General features: G+C 38.1%; 1 protein-coding gene across 3 annotated transcripts in view; it reads left to right on the forward strand.

Moving 5' to 3' along the window:
- The window catches only part of Vps8 (VPS8 subunit of CORVET complex), a 193,082-nt gene that overhangs the window by 97,329 nt on the left and 78,030 nt on the right, over nucleotides 1-17,723 (forward strand). For all 3 annotated transcript variants that reach the window (XM_063261176.1, XM_063261177.1, XM_063261174.1), the window contains exons 30-35: nucleotides 831-887; nucleotides 3,460-3,542; nucleotides 4,388-4,476; nucleotides 5,331-5,425; nucleotides 9,175-9,264; nucleotides 12,359-12,405. In XM_063261176.1, coding sequence (XP_063117246.1) covers nucleotides 831-887; nucleotides 3,460-3,542; nucleotides 4,388-4,476; nucleotides 5,331-5,425; nucleotides 9,175-9,264; nucleotides 12,359-12,405 — 461 coding nt within the window. The remainder of the gene's footprint in view (nucleotides 1-830; nucleotides 888-3,459; nucleotides 3,543-4,387; nucleotides 4,477-5,330; nucleotides 5,426-9,174; nucleotides 9,265-12,358; nucleotides 12,406-17,723) is intronic.

A 17,723-nucleotide genomic window follows, 5' to 3' on the forward strand; every position in this document is an offset into this window, starting at 1 on the left:
ATCCAAATTGAGTGTGTTTTATGATGTGTTCTGTAGCACAAGTTTGCCTAACCAGCTGCTCCTACGGAGCGACAGATAGTAAAGAGTGGCTTATAGACATGCTCTTATCTCTGTTACCCTCTTGCTCTAAGTTGCCTAGAATTCTCTGCTCAGGAATGTTCTAATTGAAGAATCACCACATCTCACTAATAGCAAAATTATGTGGTGATCATCTGCAGAAAAAATTAGTTTTAGAAAATGTGAGTTTACTTACAAATGAGCTTGACTCTATAGTCATCTGTTAATCCCACTATCCCCTATATCCCAAATATCCCCTATATATTGATGATGGCAAAGAAAGTGCATTCTGTTTGGAGAAAGTAAGTAATAACTAGCCTTTGCTGAGTGCTTCACGGTGCCGAGGCCTGCTCCAAAGTTCATCCATGCTGCTTCTAACAGGTCTGAAACTGGTACTGTTGCACTTATTTTAAAAATGAATCCTGAAGAGATTAAATAACTCATCCCATATCACAAATAAGTGTCGTTGTTGGCACTGATGTTTTACTGTGCATTAATGTGGTTAGGATTCCGACCACAGTCTGCTTGCTCTGTCCGTGATGGCACCACCCTCCTGTAATGTTTCTAAACCAAGAAGAATATTTATATATATAGCACGTATGGAGTTGTCAGTGTGCTTGAGCCTAATGTTTCGTACACCAGACCACTCAGTTGAGAAAGTAGCATACATGTGGGGCGTTTTTGTGGCTGAGTGTGAATAAACTGGTGGTATAAAAGAGACAGTGTCTGCACATGAGCTGATGTCACATGAAGATTACTTTTTCTTTGGCCAGGTGCTTGAGTTCCTGTGTAGCCCTGATGATGACTCCCGACACTCTGAAAGACAGCAGGTACCAGTAACTATATTCTTGCTACAGACTGGGCAAGAGGTCAGACTAAGTCAGAAGGAACTTCTGTTCATGAGCTAGACCTCACTAAGTGTGTGTTCGTGAGCTAGACCTCACTGAAGGTGAGGGGGAAATGACCATGCCAAACTCTAAGGAGCTGCCCCCGCACTTGCTGTGATCCTCCTCAAGTCTGGAATCACAGCCACGCGCCACCCTGTTGGCTTAGTCTTACTATATTACATATTTCTGTGTATCCCCTTGAGATTATCTGGTTTTTATTCCCCTTCCCCATTTTAAAAAAGATGAATTAAGTTGTTTGTCACAAATATGATCAGAATTCATCTTCTTCACGTCTATTCCAGCACCAATTATTATATGCCAAAATTTGTGCAATAATTTTATTATATTCCAGTATTCTGATAAGTGTTCAGCAGCTGGTGCCCTAAGTATAGCTCTGATATGAATATTAGCTGATATATTCATCTGTGTAAATGAGTAAGATCAAAGTACAGAGAAAATTTGTCAGAACATTACTCTTCAGTCAATGAAATAATTTCTTTGCTGAATCAGGCAATATTTAAATACTCGGAAAGTAATTCCTCAATTTTTGAGCTCTTCTGTATAATGCTATAGGCACACATTGTTAATTGTATTAATATTCTACCCCATCACTTTCTTAGCCAGGGATTGGTGAACTTTCTCTATAAAGGACCGAGGGTCTTTGTCATCCTCCACTTTTTTCTTCAACAATCCTTAAAAATGTGGCATTTTTTTGAATTTTGCTGGTGAATGTGTTTGCCAGTCTCTATGTTGTGAGTAACTCTCCCACGATAGCTGATTGGCTTAACCTCCAATCTGTATCACTTGAGAAGATGAACAGTAATATGCCTGCATGTATTTCTACTGTTCAGACGGTTACATCACACTGGAAATAATAAACTCAATAGCATGTGTAGTGGTAAAGTGTATTAAAACAGGAAGTGGTGAGTTTTGAATACTAATTACCTTTGTTTTAGATTTAATTTATTATTAATATAATTGAATTTTTAATAATCACTGTGTTTAAAAACTGGTTTTCAAACTTCCTACGAATCTAACAGCTGGCGATGTGGGTTGGTTACATTGGCTCCAGCAATGGCATTTCTATTATTTTTCCCAAGTTGACAAAGCAGATTTGGTTCACTACATAGTTTTTATATAAAGTACACTATAGTGCTCAAAACATTAACTTTAGGTTCTGAAATATGCTATTTGAATAGATTTTATTTAACTTGAAAATAATAAGATTTACAATATTAGAAAAATACTCTGTTAAATAATTTCTTAGGCTTCTGAGAAGGGTACTATTGCTCTGGATCTTGACTTTAAGTACAGGCAGGAACTCATACTGCTCTAAATGTGTAATGCTTCTTTCATATCTTTTTGGGGTTATTTAAAAAATTATGAATCTAGCACACATCCTGGCTACATTTTTTTTCTTTCTTTCTTTCTTTCTTTCTTTCTTTTTTTTTTTTTTTTTTTTTTTTTTTGTCTTTTTCGTTTTTATCAGTACCGGAGATCGAATTCACGACTGCCTGCTTGCAAGGCAGGTGCTTATGCTGCTGAGCTAAATCCCCAGCCCCTGGCTACATTTTTTTAATGCAGCTACTTAGTGTAGTAAAAATTATGTGAACCACCCCCCAGTGATTTTGTTTCTATTGTTATAAGCTATACACGACATAAAATGTGCCATTTTAGCGTACAGCCCAGTGGCGTTAGGTCCCTGTTCACGTTGCTGTATGACCGTCGTCACCGCCATCTGTCCCCAGAACTTTTCGCCTTCCCAAACTGCACGCGCTGTGAGAAGTAACTCCTCACTCCCTTAGCCCCCGCCCTTGTCACCTACCTACTGCTTTCTGCCTCTCAGTGTTTTCTTTTTCTACGTACGTCCTGTAAGTGCAGTCATGGTGTTTGTCTTTTTGAGTTTGACTTATTTCACTAAGCATAATATCGTTAAGGGTCATTCATGTTTCAGCATTTATCAGAATTTTCTTCTGTTTTAAAGGCTGAATAAAGCTCCCTTGTGTGCATACACCATATGTTGCTTATCCATTCATTCCATGATAACATTTGGATTGTTTCTGCCTTTTGGATATTTGGAATAGTGCTACTATGAGAAAATACAATGTTATTTTTAAAATTAGTATATAAACATAGATACTATCTATGGACAGTGGATCTTAAAGAACCATAAGACATCAAGTATCAAACAGAAACTCATTTGTTGAAAAATACGTGTAGACATTTTTAGCTTAATTTTGGTGGGTGCATTCAGTATTCTAACAGGCCTGTATTTGAAAATACTGTGGCATGCCTTCCATGTTTGAAAAGCAAAGTGATCTCTCTTTCGTGACTTAGATACAGTCACTATTGTAACAGCAGTTTGACTCCTTGCATATATGAACGCCAAGTCAAAATGTCAGCAGGTAAAAGTATAAAAACAAAAGTAATGGTGCACATGGTTGATAGACCTCTACAGAGCTGATAAATAAAAATAAATTCCAAAGTGTTTTTACTCATTTATTCTGATGTTCAGGTCCTTTTAGAATTGCTGCAGGCTGGTGGCATAGTTCAGTTTGAAGAAAGCCGGCTCATTCGTATGGCAGAAAAGGCCGAGTTGTAAGTTCCTGTGAAGTTGTGTTAGTTTTGCATAAAACTATTAAATTGTATTTCTCTAACTTGAAGCTCAATAGATTGTGCATTGCTGTTTTTTATTGTTATATAAGTAAAAGCAAGAAAAACCTATGTGTTTTTGCCTTTCAGTTGAATTCTAAAAATTAATGAAATGGTAACATTTGTTTTAATATGAAAGTCTTATGATGTCTTGTTATTTTAGATTTTTAAAACTTAATATTTCCATGGTATTTTGAAGAGTTACATTCAGTAGAAACAATGCAGAATTGGACGTACAAATGAGATACAGACTGTTAACACTGCTGTGTTGAATATTTTGTCATACTTCATTCTGCACAGAAAAACTTCAAATATGCAGATAATGAATTAATACCTCCCTATTGATTTTTTATGTGACACATCATTCCTTTATCTTTTTTTGTACCCAGCATTGAAATTTCTTCTAAGCATAATATTCAGCAGTACTAAACCTATTTGGAGGGGATGGCAGATACTGATCTCCTTTAAATACTTAATACAAGCTGAGTGTTCTTTATCTGAGAAGACTGAAAACAGAAGTGTTTCAGATGTTAGAGATTTTTAGAATTTGAAATATTGACACATACCTTACTGGTTGAGTATCCGTAATCTGAAAATTCAAAATCTGAAATGTGCTGATATCCAGAAAGCCTTTGAGCATCGAGATTAGGAATAATTAACCTGTACAACATTATTTAGAAATCACATTATTCATTAAACATTAACCGTTATGACTGAATAAACTTCTTAACCCAGTAAGCTAATAACTGAATGCCTGTTTGGTACACTGATGTTTTCCTTTTACATTCTAGCTATCAAATTTGTGAATTTATGTATGAACGGGAACACCAGTATGACAAAATTATTGATTGCTACTTGCGTGACCCACTGAGAGAGGCAAGTTAAGAAGCACTTTACCTGTTTTTTTAAAGTTCCCTTCCCTTATCAGGTAGAAATAGCTATTCAATAGAAATATTTAGTCGTGTGTTTGCTGATCCAAAGTTTTCTTCCTTTATTTAGGTTTTTATTTAGCTCCTATAGTACAGCCAATTCCATATTGATAACTAAAACAGATGTAGTTCTTACAGTTTTGGAATTTAAGTTTAGTAATAGTGATTCATAGTAAGCAAAAACAAAATACATAATTGTAGATTGTAGGAAGTGCTGGGGTGCTATAGTAAATGTGAGAAACTGGGCGCAACTTCAGAGGATAATGAGGAACTAACTTATGCGGAGGAGCTTGAGAATGCATCTCAGAGAAAGAGACACATATGGGATTTGAGGAGTGAGTGGAACAATGAGCCAAAGGAAAAGCACTTCCGGATTGGGAGCTGGATATGAAGGTCCTGAGTGGGGCGGGCGACATGTTCAGGGAACTGAATAGAGAGTGTACAGAGAAAATGAAAATCAGTGTGGACAGAATGTACCAGGCAAGGGGAAGGATAGTCATGATGAAATTGAGAATGTAGGACAAAACCACTAAAAGCTAAATGATACTACTTACTAGGTCATTGAAAGTTAGTAAACTGAGACCAAGATTATTGGAACAGATTTGTAACTATTGAGATTCTACCCTAGATTTTAAATATTTACTCTTTCTCTTCAGTATCTGTTTCCCACCAGTTAACTATCTAAATGATTTTCCGTCTTCAAATAACAGACGCGTACCAAGAGTGGCACAGATAGTAGGTAGTGACTAAACGTTGCTCGAGTAAGTAGGTGAGTAAGTTATGTTGCCTCGCACTTTGCAGGAAGAAGTCTTTAATTACATTCATAACATCCTGTCCATCCCTGGCCACAGTGCCGAGGAGAAGCAGTCCGTGTGGCACAAAGCAATGGATCACATTGAGGTACTGATTCAACAAAACGTTCTAAACCTCCCTGTTTAAATAGATTCTTCCGAGTTAACTTTCTGCTAACTAAGCAGTGGCAGGTACCATATTATTATTTTTGTTAATGCTGGTTTGCTTGAGGATTAAAGCCCTTTCATACTTAGATCATGCACGTAGACGCATCTTAGGGGAGCTTCAGTGTGAAAGCTGATACAGGCAGCGAGACGTGCCTGCCGCCCTCCCCTCTGTAGCACTGAGAGCATGGGGTGTGAACTTTGTGCTATCATCTTCCAGACAAGCTCAGTGGGTCTTGGGGAAAGAACCCAACAATATCTCCCTCCAGTTTTGAGTTTTAACTGTTTTCCTTCCAGTATTCATTTTGTTTCCTTTTTTATCATGTGCTTCAGCTCTCCACAGTTACATTCTGGCTCATTCTTCATTTTTATTCATTGGCATTATGCAGTGGTTTGAGCATGTAGACTCCAGACACCCAAAAATGAAACTGGGTCTCTCTGCATAATGTGAAATATGATGAATTAATCAATGAGCAAACAAATTATTCAGCAAAAACTCGTGCTAGAGAAGCAAGGAGTATTTTTGCTACAGAACAGTTATCTCTGCTGACTCTTTTTTCTCACATTGGTTCACCTCAAACCTTTTAATATCTCTCTCATAAGGCCATGTTTACAAGTAGATGGAGATTTTTTTAAATCAAAGAACGTCTGTTTCCAGTAATGTCAATAATAAATAGTAGCACATGGGAAAAGTTATAATAGTTTTTTGACAATATACAATGTAAACTTAGTGGTTCTTAGTACTTTTGAAATTCTAGACCCTTTTTGAGAATCTAATGAAAGATTTGGACCTGTACCTGCACACGTGCTTAGGCACGTGATTTTTATTAGTTTCAGGGATACCAAGACCTCTGAAATCCATTTTTAGGTTAGACCCTGTGGATTCCTAGTAAAGAATTTCCGGTTTAGATGGTTTCACCAATATGGGCAGAACATATTTCATTGAATTTTAAAAAATATTTTATTTTTAAATAAGAAATTTGGAAAAGTGCATAAAACAAATGTACAGTTTAATTTTTAAAAACTAGAAAACATTCTAAAGTCAGCTCTAGAAACATACGTCTTCTGTCCTAGACTCTTCCCATATATCTTTTCCTAATAAGTCCCCTACCGCTTACCTTACCCTCCCTCTATATTCCTATTGTATCCCCGTTTTCGTGATAATTTTCTGCCTTTCTGTATACTTTTACTGCTTCTCCATGTATTCCCAAATATGTTTTCATTTTGCCTGGTTTTGAACTCAAATTACGCTCTGTATTTTCTGTTTTATTTTTGCTCCATGTTTTGTTTGAAAGGTTTGTACTTTTTGTTGTAGAGAGCTGCAGTTTATGTTTATGTATAATATTCCATTTTATAAATACATCACAATCTATGTCTCAGTTATTTTTCTCATCACTGAAACATGATACCCAACACCCATGAGTTAAGGAGGAAAGCTTTATTTTTGGTTCACAGTTTGTAATGGTTTCAGTCCAGAGCAGCATGGCAGAGCAGCATGCAAGCTCATGGTGTGGCCAGTGGGAAACAGAGATAAGGAAAGAGCAAGGAAGATAGAGCCTTTCAGGCCACATCCCTAAGGACCCACTTCTCCGCTCAGGTTTTCTTTCCCAGTTAGCTATGAACTCATCATGAGTACCATGCCCTATGATTCAGTCACCTTTCACAAACCCTCCCGATGGGCCCTGAGACTTCAGGAGGACATCTAGACATAAAGCATAAGAGTTTATCCATTCTACTGTTGAGTGGACATTTCAGTTATTTCTGGTTTGGGACTATTAAATCTGTGCATGATCATGCACATCTGTATGATATGCTGTACCTATATCTTGAGCACAGCCACGTGCATCTCTCTAGCCCAGTGGTTCTCAGTCTGGTGCCCAGCTTTAGGCTGAGAACTTGGTAAAAATGCAGTTTTAATCTCCAAACCTTCTGAAGCAGGAACTCTGGGGATGGGATCCAAAAATGTGTTTTAACAAGTCCTCCAGCTAATTACGGTGCATGATGACCAGTAATCTCTGCTCTAGGATAGATAATTGGTAGGTAATTGGGATTCACATGTTCAGCTTCAGTGGATGCCAGTGTTAGAACATTCCCATTGACTTTTTGTCCTTGCTAGACTTTAAAACTCTTCAATCTTGGATGTATAATGGTAACATATTACCATGTGTAATGGTAACTCATTTATATGTCCTTAATTACTAATGACATGGACAGCTTTTTCATGTTTATTGACCATTTCATTTTTCTCTTTTGTGATGTGTTCATTGGAGGCTTTTGCATTTGTGAACTCTGAGGTACCAGTATAGTCACTAGAAATCAGTAGTGAGGCCATATGGCCATTTGTTTCCCATATGGGAAGATTTTTGACTATTCATTTAATTTTCTTTTTTTTTCCTGAGACAGTATCCTGCTATGTTGCTCAGCCTGGCCTTGAGTTCTTATGCTTGAGCAACTCTTGCCTCAGCCTCCAGAGTAGCTGGAACAAGTGTGTGATACTATACCCAGCCTTTTTATTTGGTCGTTTTCTTCCCCAGTGCTGGAGCTCAAAGCCAGGTGCTTCTGGTAAGCAGGCATTCTTATCACTGAAGCACATCCCCAGCCTACCAGGTTTTTGGTTTTGTTTTTTTGGTACCAGGGTTTAAACTCACAACCTGGCACTTGGAGACAAGTGCTTGAGCTGCTGAGCTAAATCCCAACTCCTACTTGTCTTTTTATTGTTGAAAATTGATTTAGGCTGTTTCTTAAGTCAGCTTATTAAATTATACTTTTTTAGAATTTATATATTTTGCCTAAGTTTTCAAATTCTTGTGATAAATTAATTAGTTTCTAATTTCCAGATTAGTAGTAATATGCCTTTTGTTTGTGAAATAGATGTTTACCTTCTTTTAAGATGTAGTTCATTAGTGTATATCATAATTGTGTGAGCTAATTTACAAATACTACATGATAGCAATTATTAAATGTATCTTGAAGATTTCAGTGACGTAACTTGTTCAGGTCTTACAAGCTAGCATGCGAGGCTGGTCTACAGTTAGTCTTTGCATTTGGCTGTGAATTGTGGCTGTGGTTGAGCAGCGTTCCTGCCTGTCAACTTCCACCTGGAACGGCAGACTGGAATCCAAGGAAGGACAGAGTTTCAGGAAAAAAAGGGCAGCCGGTGGCATCAAGGAAATTTCCAGGATAGGAGAGATTAGGAATCTTAGATTTGGCAGAAACAGGTCTTATTAATAGTGGTTAATTTACAGTGCTGATTTTTAGTCTCCTTTAAGATTTAGCGCCTCAAGTTGATTTCTTAAGATACTTTAAGGTTTCCAAATCCACCAGGCACCAGAAGTAAATGTTTAGAATTCTCAGCCAGAGGAATTGCAACTGTACTTTCTCCCATTTCTTTCAGTTACTACTTTAAAGCTCAAGAGTGAAATTCATTGACAAAGAACTCGCGAAGTTTCATAGTGCTTTCATTTTCTAAGAATTCAAAATTACCCTATTTAAAGGTCAATTTCTGTTTTATTGTATGAAACATTTCCAATTTTTCTCATTATACACTTTAAATGGAAGCCCTATGTCAAGGTCTTCTGAAATACAGTGTGGACACTTGTGACAATGTGAAAGTAGGTAACCATACTTCCTATCTATGGATATTCTGTTTAAATATGTCATCTTAAATGGCTTTATCTTTTCCTTTAACTCCAGGAACTTGTATCCCTGAAGCCTTGTAAAGCTGCAGAGCTGGTTGCTACACACTTTTCTGAACAGATTGAAACAGTCATTAAAAAACTTCAGGTAAATATTGCAGGAGTACATTATGAAAAAACATCCAGTTGAGAGACAATTGTTAAACCTCCACCTGTGAATTTTTGATTGTAGTAATTTCTTAAAATGATGTTCCACTTTAGTCATTTCTGCAGTGTGTGTGTGTGTGTGTGTGTGTGTGTGTGTGTGTGTGTAAAGCAGCTATGCCATGATCTCTGGATCTCAAAATGAGGGAGATCATCTGTGGGTATAACATTAACACAAGAGGAACACCTTTAGAACTGTAACACACACTTACTCTAGAAATCACATTCCACAGAAAACTCTGTCTTCCATCCATTTTCTTTTTCTGTGGGAGCCACAACCGTATTTTCTTTAAGATTCATGTTACTTACTTGAAGCTTTGTGATCCTCAAGGTAGAATTGGTGTTGATTTTCTAGAAATTTTCTTGAACAGTCTCAACTAGAATACAGCTGCATGCATGCTGAATATTAAGAAGCTCAGTTGGAAGTTAGTCTTTAATGGATCTAGCGTTCGTCTTGTCACTTACATGGCAGTATTACTAGTGGGTTTGCTCACTGCCAATATGGGGCCAGAACAACAACAGCGACATAAAACATAAACTAGAGTCCTCAAATTGTACTAATAATGGTAGGGAACAGTTTGCAAAATGAAAATCAGAGAGCTGAATGGGAGCCGGGTGACCTGAGAGGCGAAGATTTGAAATTCATTCAAGAGCTTATAGTGTCCCCATGCATTACCAAAGTGTTGTAGGCCCTGAGGACACAAATAAGAATTCAACCTTCCCTTTAAATTTTCCTGTGGAACAGGTCATTTATGTAACTGTAGTACCACGTTGCAAGAGCTGCACCAGAAATATGTAAAAAGAACTGTAGAAATGAAAGAAAAGTGACAGACTATGAGGAAATCAGACAAGAATTCTCACTGAACTAGGTCTAGAATTATTGGTCTCAGTTTTCCTGAGAGCTGAAAAGGGTTTTCTACATAGAGTGCTGTGAGTATGTGAAGAGGAAGAGGCACAGAGCAGCAGTACATTCAGAAAATGGCCAGGTCTGTGTGAAGCGTGTGGACACAGCCTTGAATTAGGATAGAAGGGATGTGTGGGAACAGGTCAGAATGATACAGGCTGGCAAACGTAGCTTGCAGTCTGATAGTATATGTAATTATATGCAATTATAGGTAATGTACTCACCTTCCATGTGTGGGAGAATTGCTAACTTGTATAAGCAAAGGATGATTTTATTAGATCCCTTTTACAGAAAATGAATCTTGGCTAGCAATGTGTAGAATAGGCTGGCAAGGAGAACAAAAAGAGCAGAGAGACCATTTAGAAGACAAGAAGTCTGGGCAAAAGATGTGAGGACCAGGAGAAAGCCGGTGTCAGTGGAGAGGCAGATTCCAGATGTTTTTATGAAATAAAACACATAGAACTTGAAAATGAGTTGAATATGATAGAAAAATTTAAAAATTATTCCCAGATACCAGGCTTGGTTGTCCAGCATTAGGTCAGAATAAAGACTTAGCTATTGATTCAATAAATACTTGTACTCTGAGTCCAGAAACATGAAGTGCTGAGAACACAAAAACATAAATGTAATGCCTGCCCCCAAAGAAAAAGGCAGATAAGCCAGCAACAGTTACAGGTTAGGCTGGGGTGGTGATTCAGCCCTGGGGGTACTGAGGAGGGCGAGGATGAGGGCGCCCCTGTCTGATGGGGCTGGGGGGAGGGCCCTCTGCCCACACCATCCCCTTACCCACAGTTGGTGAACCCCACGTGCTGTGCTGGTGTCATTGTTCCTTAGTTTGTTAAGTATAAGATTATCAATGGAAGGATTTCTTTTTCCTGTAGTCTGTAAGAATACTGAGACCACAAAGCCTAGTAAGTAGATATAGTGTCATTTTTCAGAAAACTGTGTACAAGCTAAAGTATCATGGATAAGAAAAAAGTGACAATTTGATTGTAGTCTTTTGAGTGTTCTTATTGCAGAGCTTTATTAATTGTGTAAGAATTCCACACAGATCTTACAAAGTACCTTTACTTTTAATGGCAATCTGTGTGACTGATTAATTGTTTTCACAATTCTTGAGGAAAAAATAAGCTGGAGTGATATTGTAACCAGGAGAAAGTCACATAAAACAAATAGGGAAAAGATAGGAAATCAAAGGCTGATAAAGACTAATAAATACCATGTATCAGTCTTTTTAAACATAACGAATATATATTTAAAATCATGTTCTTAAAATGACATTAAACCTTTTCACTCTGCTTTTACCGATGAAGTTTGAATGTGTCAAAAAAAAAAAAAAAAACTGAACAATATAAATTTTTGCTTAGATTTCCCGAGAACTAGAAACATTATCTGTATTTATGTAGTAGGGGTTGGTCTCATTTAACGCTCACCACTGCCCTGTGCAGAAGGCAGCGAATATGTTGCTGGGAGTTTCTGCCACGTCGGGGAATGAGTGCTAGGAGAAGAAGTGCACAGTCACACGGCTCATTAGTGTCACAGGCAAAACCCAAGTTTTTGACATACTGATTGCTAACATTACAATTTGATTATCATCATTTCTGTAGTTGATCATATTGTGGAGATAATGGTTTGTTTTGGTGGTGGCTGTTCACTGTTCACTTGGGCCTTAAACCCTCCCTGGAGTAATTGTCGCCCAGCAGGTGATTGTAACCAGGAGAGATGAGGCATTGCAGCCAGAACTCAGAATTCACATCACTGAACCTCATTTCACAGGAAAACAAGAGCCGCTTACTGAATTAATAATTTGAGGAGAGTGGTTCAAAGCACCCGCCAGGGCCTCTCCACGGTTCTTATGTTGGGAACCCCACAGGGATTTGTCTCATTCCAGCCCTTTTTAAAAGCTAAAAAGGTGTATTCCTCCTCCATTCAAAACTGAGTGTGTGACAGTGATTAGAACTATTGAGAGGGCCTAAAGGACTTACAGGTGACTCTTTGGAATTCTTTAGCTCTCTAGAGAAGCTTCATGGAAAAAGTCGTAACTGCACATTTTAAAGGGATTGACTAGAATGGTTCATTACTATAGTATAATGTGCAAAATTTGTTTTAATATTTGTGTTGTTTCTTCTTTCAGAATGAGGTATTGCTTTTCAAATTTTTGAGGAGTCTTCTTGACCCAAGGTATGTCAATAAACTTTTTATAATATGTAGAAGGGATTTAAATTGAATTTAACCATAAAAATGGTTCATGACCTGAAAATCAATATTGAAGTAATGTTTTTCTTTCCATCTGGATATGAGAATACACAGTGAGTTCTCATCAATGGAAATAAACTAATAAAGCCATACCATGAGAAATTATTGCAGGAGGAATCTGACCTCCAAGCAGCTTCCCCTTTTTATCCTGCTATTCCTTATGCTATGAATGGGTGACTCTGCAGTTTAAAGAAAACTTCTTTCCCAGCCCACTCCTAAATCTATTACCTTTAAATTCCCACTTGGTTTTGAATAACTGGTTACAATCACCTGTTGAGAGACTAATTCTGATAAGATTAAGAGATAGTGTAAAAGGAAAGTTTAAATGGTTTTTCAATTGCTACTTTGAAACTTATAAAAACAAACCCCAGGTGATGATGACATTACCAATGGATTTGTAAGCAAAGCAGCTTCGCATATGAGATACTAAGTTTCACTGTGACTAAGTGGAGAACACTGAGAGATGAGTAATAATATGTAACACTCTCTAAAACAGTAACTCTTGACCAGAAGCAAGTATTAGGATCACTAAGGAAACTTAAAAATACATATTCCTGAGCCCAGCCGCACACTGGTGACAGTGAAATAATCTTTCTTTTTTTTTTTTAAATGAAAGGATAGTAGTACTAGGAGTATATTTTAATGCGTGCTTAGCGTTAAACACAGACTTACTTAATCTGAAATATAATAGTCTGGCATAGCTTTCATATTAGATGTACAAACTTTAGGTTTTATTAAATATATACTGGCCACTGAAAAACAGCTATTTACATTAATAATCATAATATCAATTTTAGTTTTTTCAATATCCTGTGTTACTTTTAAGTGCTAGAATACCAACACAATACTTCTGTTGATTGAAATAATTTTTGAAAGCTCATTTATATCTTGAGCAGGCTATACTGCTTTTAAATTTAGAGTCAAGCAAATGTGTGTGTGCAGATGTTTAGCAAAAGCTGCCTAAGTACCTCACTGCACCCCAGTTCAAGACCATTTCAATATATCTGTATTTTGATTCTGACTCTTGAGTTATTACTGAAGTTAATGGTCCTTTAGAATTTCTTTTAATTGCATTTTTCTGAGGGCCAGTTTGGCTCCAGCAGACTTCTCATGTAACTATGGAGATAGGTTAGGATCAGAGCTGGGCAGGGGGACCTGAAAGAAGGGGAGCAGACTGGGCTGGGGAGAGGAGGAGGGACATGCAGAGCCCTGCTTCCCAGGCTTCTCCTCCGGGCCTGGCAGCCTGCCTTCCCGAGGCGCAGCTCCCTCCACCCCTCACCAGTGCCTCCCCTGGGAGAACCATTGGCTTCCCGGGGATTTTTGTTTGTTTGTTTGTTTAAACCAAGTCCTCCTCTCCAACTGTTCTCCCTGGAGACACTCAAACTGGAAAGACAGAAGTTTGGCTTTGTACTTGACATTTTTTCAAACCCAATAAAATGTCAAAGATGATACTGACCAGATCTTACTTTTTTTTTTTTTTTTAAATAAAAAGCTAGCAAGACTAGGCATTGTAACTATCAGGATAGTCATTTGCTCTGGTATCACAGTCACTACTTACACTTCAGCGTAATAGAAACAAGTCACAGAGGACAGCTGTGCTCAGTGAAAAGCCCTGCTGAGTTATTATCTGTACCTAGATTTGAAAGATGCTAATTAGGTAAGTTGTAAGGTACTATAAATGTTTTTGTTTACTAGAAAACCACAAATGATTTTACATTGATGTGAGAAAAAGGCATATTTTATCTCCTTAAAATCTAACGCAGGGTCATTAGTCTAATTTAACTTGTCATTTTTTTTCTTCTGTGACATCAATTCAGTTGTAAGGTCTTCCCCGATCTACCGCAGAGAGAAGCGGTGCACCCATAGCCCTTTTGCTTCCTCTCCTGCCCCCCAAAAGCAGCTGAAAACACCACATTCTCACAACAGCCAAATCTCCAGCTTTACTTTTGCCTAACAACAGTTAAGAGCTGTAAATTTAACTGGATTAGCACCACCTTGGAAAAGAGTTATTTAAGAGGCTAACGTGGGAGGAGCATCCAAGCTAAGGAGTTCACCCCCCTGGGCCACATGGCTGGACCCCTCTCAAAATACAAAAATTTTTTAAAAGCTCACTTTTATATTATCCACATCCAGTTGTCAAAGGCCTCATGTTCTGCTTTGAGAATCCCACTTCTCAAGTTCATCGTATTTTACCCGCTTACTTTATGTCTTACAGTATCAGCCTGACCTACAAAAGCCTGTTTAGCCCATAATGTAATTTTGTAAGACTAGTGATTTACCGAATTCTGCATTGAGGGGAAAAGATAAGGTTAAGAAGGTTGAATCCAGAGAGAATATGGAAAAAAGAAGAAATTCTCCATTTCTTGCTCTCAGAGCTGTTCCTAGACAAAGTTTTGGGTTATAGAATGTTTGTCTTGAGTGCCCTTTCCCTGTAACCCCACTCCTGTCCTGTTTTTCCCAGGAGCTTCTTCAGGTTCTCTGCTTCACTAGCGTGTGTAGATAGGCAGTATCCCTCACAGGCTGTAAAATTTCAGTGACCTCCAACTGCTTTGTCAGTGTTTGTAGTATTTGACACTTGTACAGTGAGATATGTAAGCAACATATAAATACATAGCAGCAAACATGATAGAAAAAAACTGTCCTGAAGGCCAATAACCTGGGACATGAGGCAAACGCAGAGAGCATGGACCAGGTTAGTCTCTCAATGAGTGACTTGCCATCACGTCTAGCCTTTTAGAAATGACTTCACTAGGGGCTGGGGATTTAGCTCAGCGGCATAAGCGCCTGCCTTGCAAGCAGGCTGTTGCGAGTTTGATCCCTGGTACCCATAAAAAAGAAAAAGACAAAAAAAAAAAAAGAAAGAAAGAAAGAAATGACTTCACTGCGGGGGCAGAGGCAGACGCCCCTCTCCCTCAGAAGGGGCACTGAAATAACCTGACAGATTCACTGGGAGAAATGGCAAAAAATCTTACTAACATGCAGGAAGGGGAAAATCATAGCATGGAGGGACATCAGAAGAGTGTGACCAATCACAGCATCGACACTGTGTACTCCTATACTGCCTTTTGTATGGGAGATAAGGAAAACAGGGGAATAGGAAATTATTTCTAGGGGACATTGATGGACTTGGAGAACAGGCAGTGGCCAAGGAAAAAGTCTGTGTGACCCATAGAATGGCAACAGTTTGTGAAAGTTTCTCTGTGAGACGAAAATAGAGGACAAGGCTGCGTGACAAAGGTCTGCCTAGGTGTGTTGACTGACTTCTCACTCCCTGAGATAGGAGTTTAATGACTGAGGGCTTTGGAAGGGACTAGTTTTGGCCCAGTGGGTGCAGGCTTTAAGCAAATGTGGAAACGTTGCAGAAAGCTTCTCCCTGTGCTCTCAGAGGACTTGGAGCCCAAGGCAGGTCCTCTGTCCCCTCTGCCTTCAAAGCACCTGCCTTGGAGGTCCGGCATTGTGCCTACTGACTAACCTAAGAAGTGGCATCGTGTCACACACTGGTAAAATTGAAATGGAAAATTCTAGGTATAAAAAGATATAGCGACAGATGCACATCAAAAATGGGTTATCTGGTCCTGCCTCACAGCTTTCATTGGCAGCTGAGTTTAGATTATTTTTGTCTTTGCTTCCTCCCTTTCTGTTCTTAAATGCTAGTTTTGTTTCTTATAATTTTTTATTTTTATTTTGAAAAGAGTAAAATGAAATGAGAAAAAAAAGGCTAAGGATTTAGATCAGTGGCATAAGCACCTGCCTGGCAAGCACAAGGTCATGAGTTTAATCCCCAGGACAAAAACAAAAAAACAAAAACAAAAAATGGGGTCATTCAAAACAAAAGGATGGACATAGTACTTGATTTAAAGCCACAATACAAGGTGATCTACAATGGTTACCATGATGTCTCTTGTTGTCTTCAATAGAATTGCCCATGTCATCAGGTACAATAAAATTTAATATAGCAGTACAGAACAAAATTAATAAAAACAAATTATTGGAGACATTATAAGACTTCAAAAGAGGAGAATAGTCAAATCAGAATGGGTATCATAGTGAATCTTACTGTCTTCAAAGTAGTTGCCTACACTCTCAGACTTGATACTATCAAACGTAGCAGATTCAAATAAAATCAGTAAAGACAAGACAGCGATCAAACAAAACAGATTCAAGTAAAATCAAGGCAATGAAAGCAATACAGGTTTTCAGATTAAGGTAACAGGAAATTAAAAATGGTTACAGTAATATATCCTGCTATCTTTGAAATAGCTGTCTATGCCCTCAAATCTAGTACAAGTAGAAAAACTAGAACAGAATATAACCAAACTAAACAGAGCGATGAAAGTAATATGGGTTTCAAATCATGATACAAGATTACCAGTGTCCTCTGCCTTCCCTATTTAGACAATTTCTCCTCTTTCACTTTCCCAGGGTGCATTGTACATTTTGTATCCCACTCACTCCTTTAGTTTTTAGATTAGGGAGGCAACCCCCTATTTACCTTAGTGATTCTGAACCTTTTTACTCCTGAGCATGGTCTCAAGTTGTATCCATTTACCTACAAAAGCCTCAAGATTTTCCTTCCTTACAGCTAAGTAGTTCTCCATTGCATAATAATAGTGTTGTGTCTTTCCAACCAATCTACAGCCGATGGGTGGGCTACCCCCACTTTTTTCTGGTTCCCTGTCACAATACAGCATTATTTTCTCATCTTTGACTTTCATGCATAAACCTTCTCACAGGTTAATATATTTCTTATGTAGAACATTTTGATGGACCCTATCTCCTGATCTACTCTGCCTGTGTTTCTTTTTATTAGTAGCCATCCATGTTAGTGATTATGGCCAGCCTTCTCTGCCGCATCTCTGCCATGCTATTTTTCTGCTGTTGGTTGTTTATTTTTCCCCTTCATTCCACTGTCTGCCCCACTCAGTGAGCCCCTTGCATCGCTGTTCTTAAAACCATGGTCTTTTTTTTTTCTCTCTCTAGAATGCCTTTCAGTGCTTTTTGTAGTGGTCATGAAATCCCCCAGTTCCTCTTTGTCATGGAAGCATCTTGTTTCTCTGTTAATTTTGAGAGCTAGTTTTTCTGGGTACATCAATCTGAGTTGGAGGTTATTTTCTTTCAGGGCTTGGAATACTTCTTGATTTGATGGTTTGTGTCAAGATGTCCATCATGATTCTGATGGGTTTTCCTTTATAGGTGATCTATTTCTTTTCTCTGATAATTTTTAATATTCTGTTCTTGTGTTG

The sequence above is a fragment of the Cavia porcellus genome, unplaced genomic scaffold (genome assembly GCF_034190915.1).
Source record: "Cavia porcellus strain 051 isolate PalLab524CR breed Dunkin Hartley unplaced genomic scaffold, mCavPor4.1 scaffold_14, whole genome shotgun sequence".
NCBI lineage: Eukaryota > Metazoa > Chordata > Mammalia > Rodentia > Caviidae > Cavia > Cavia porcellus.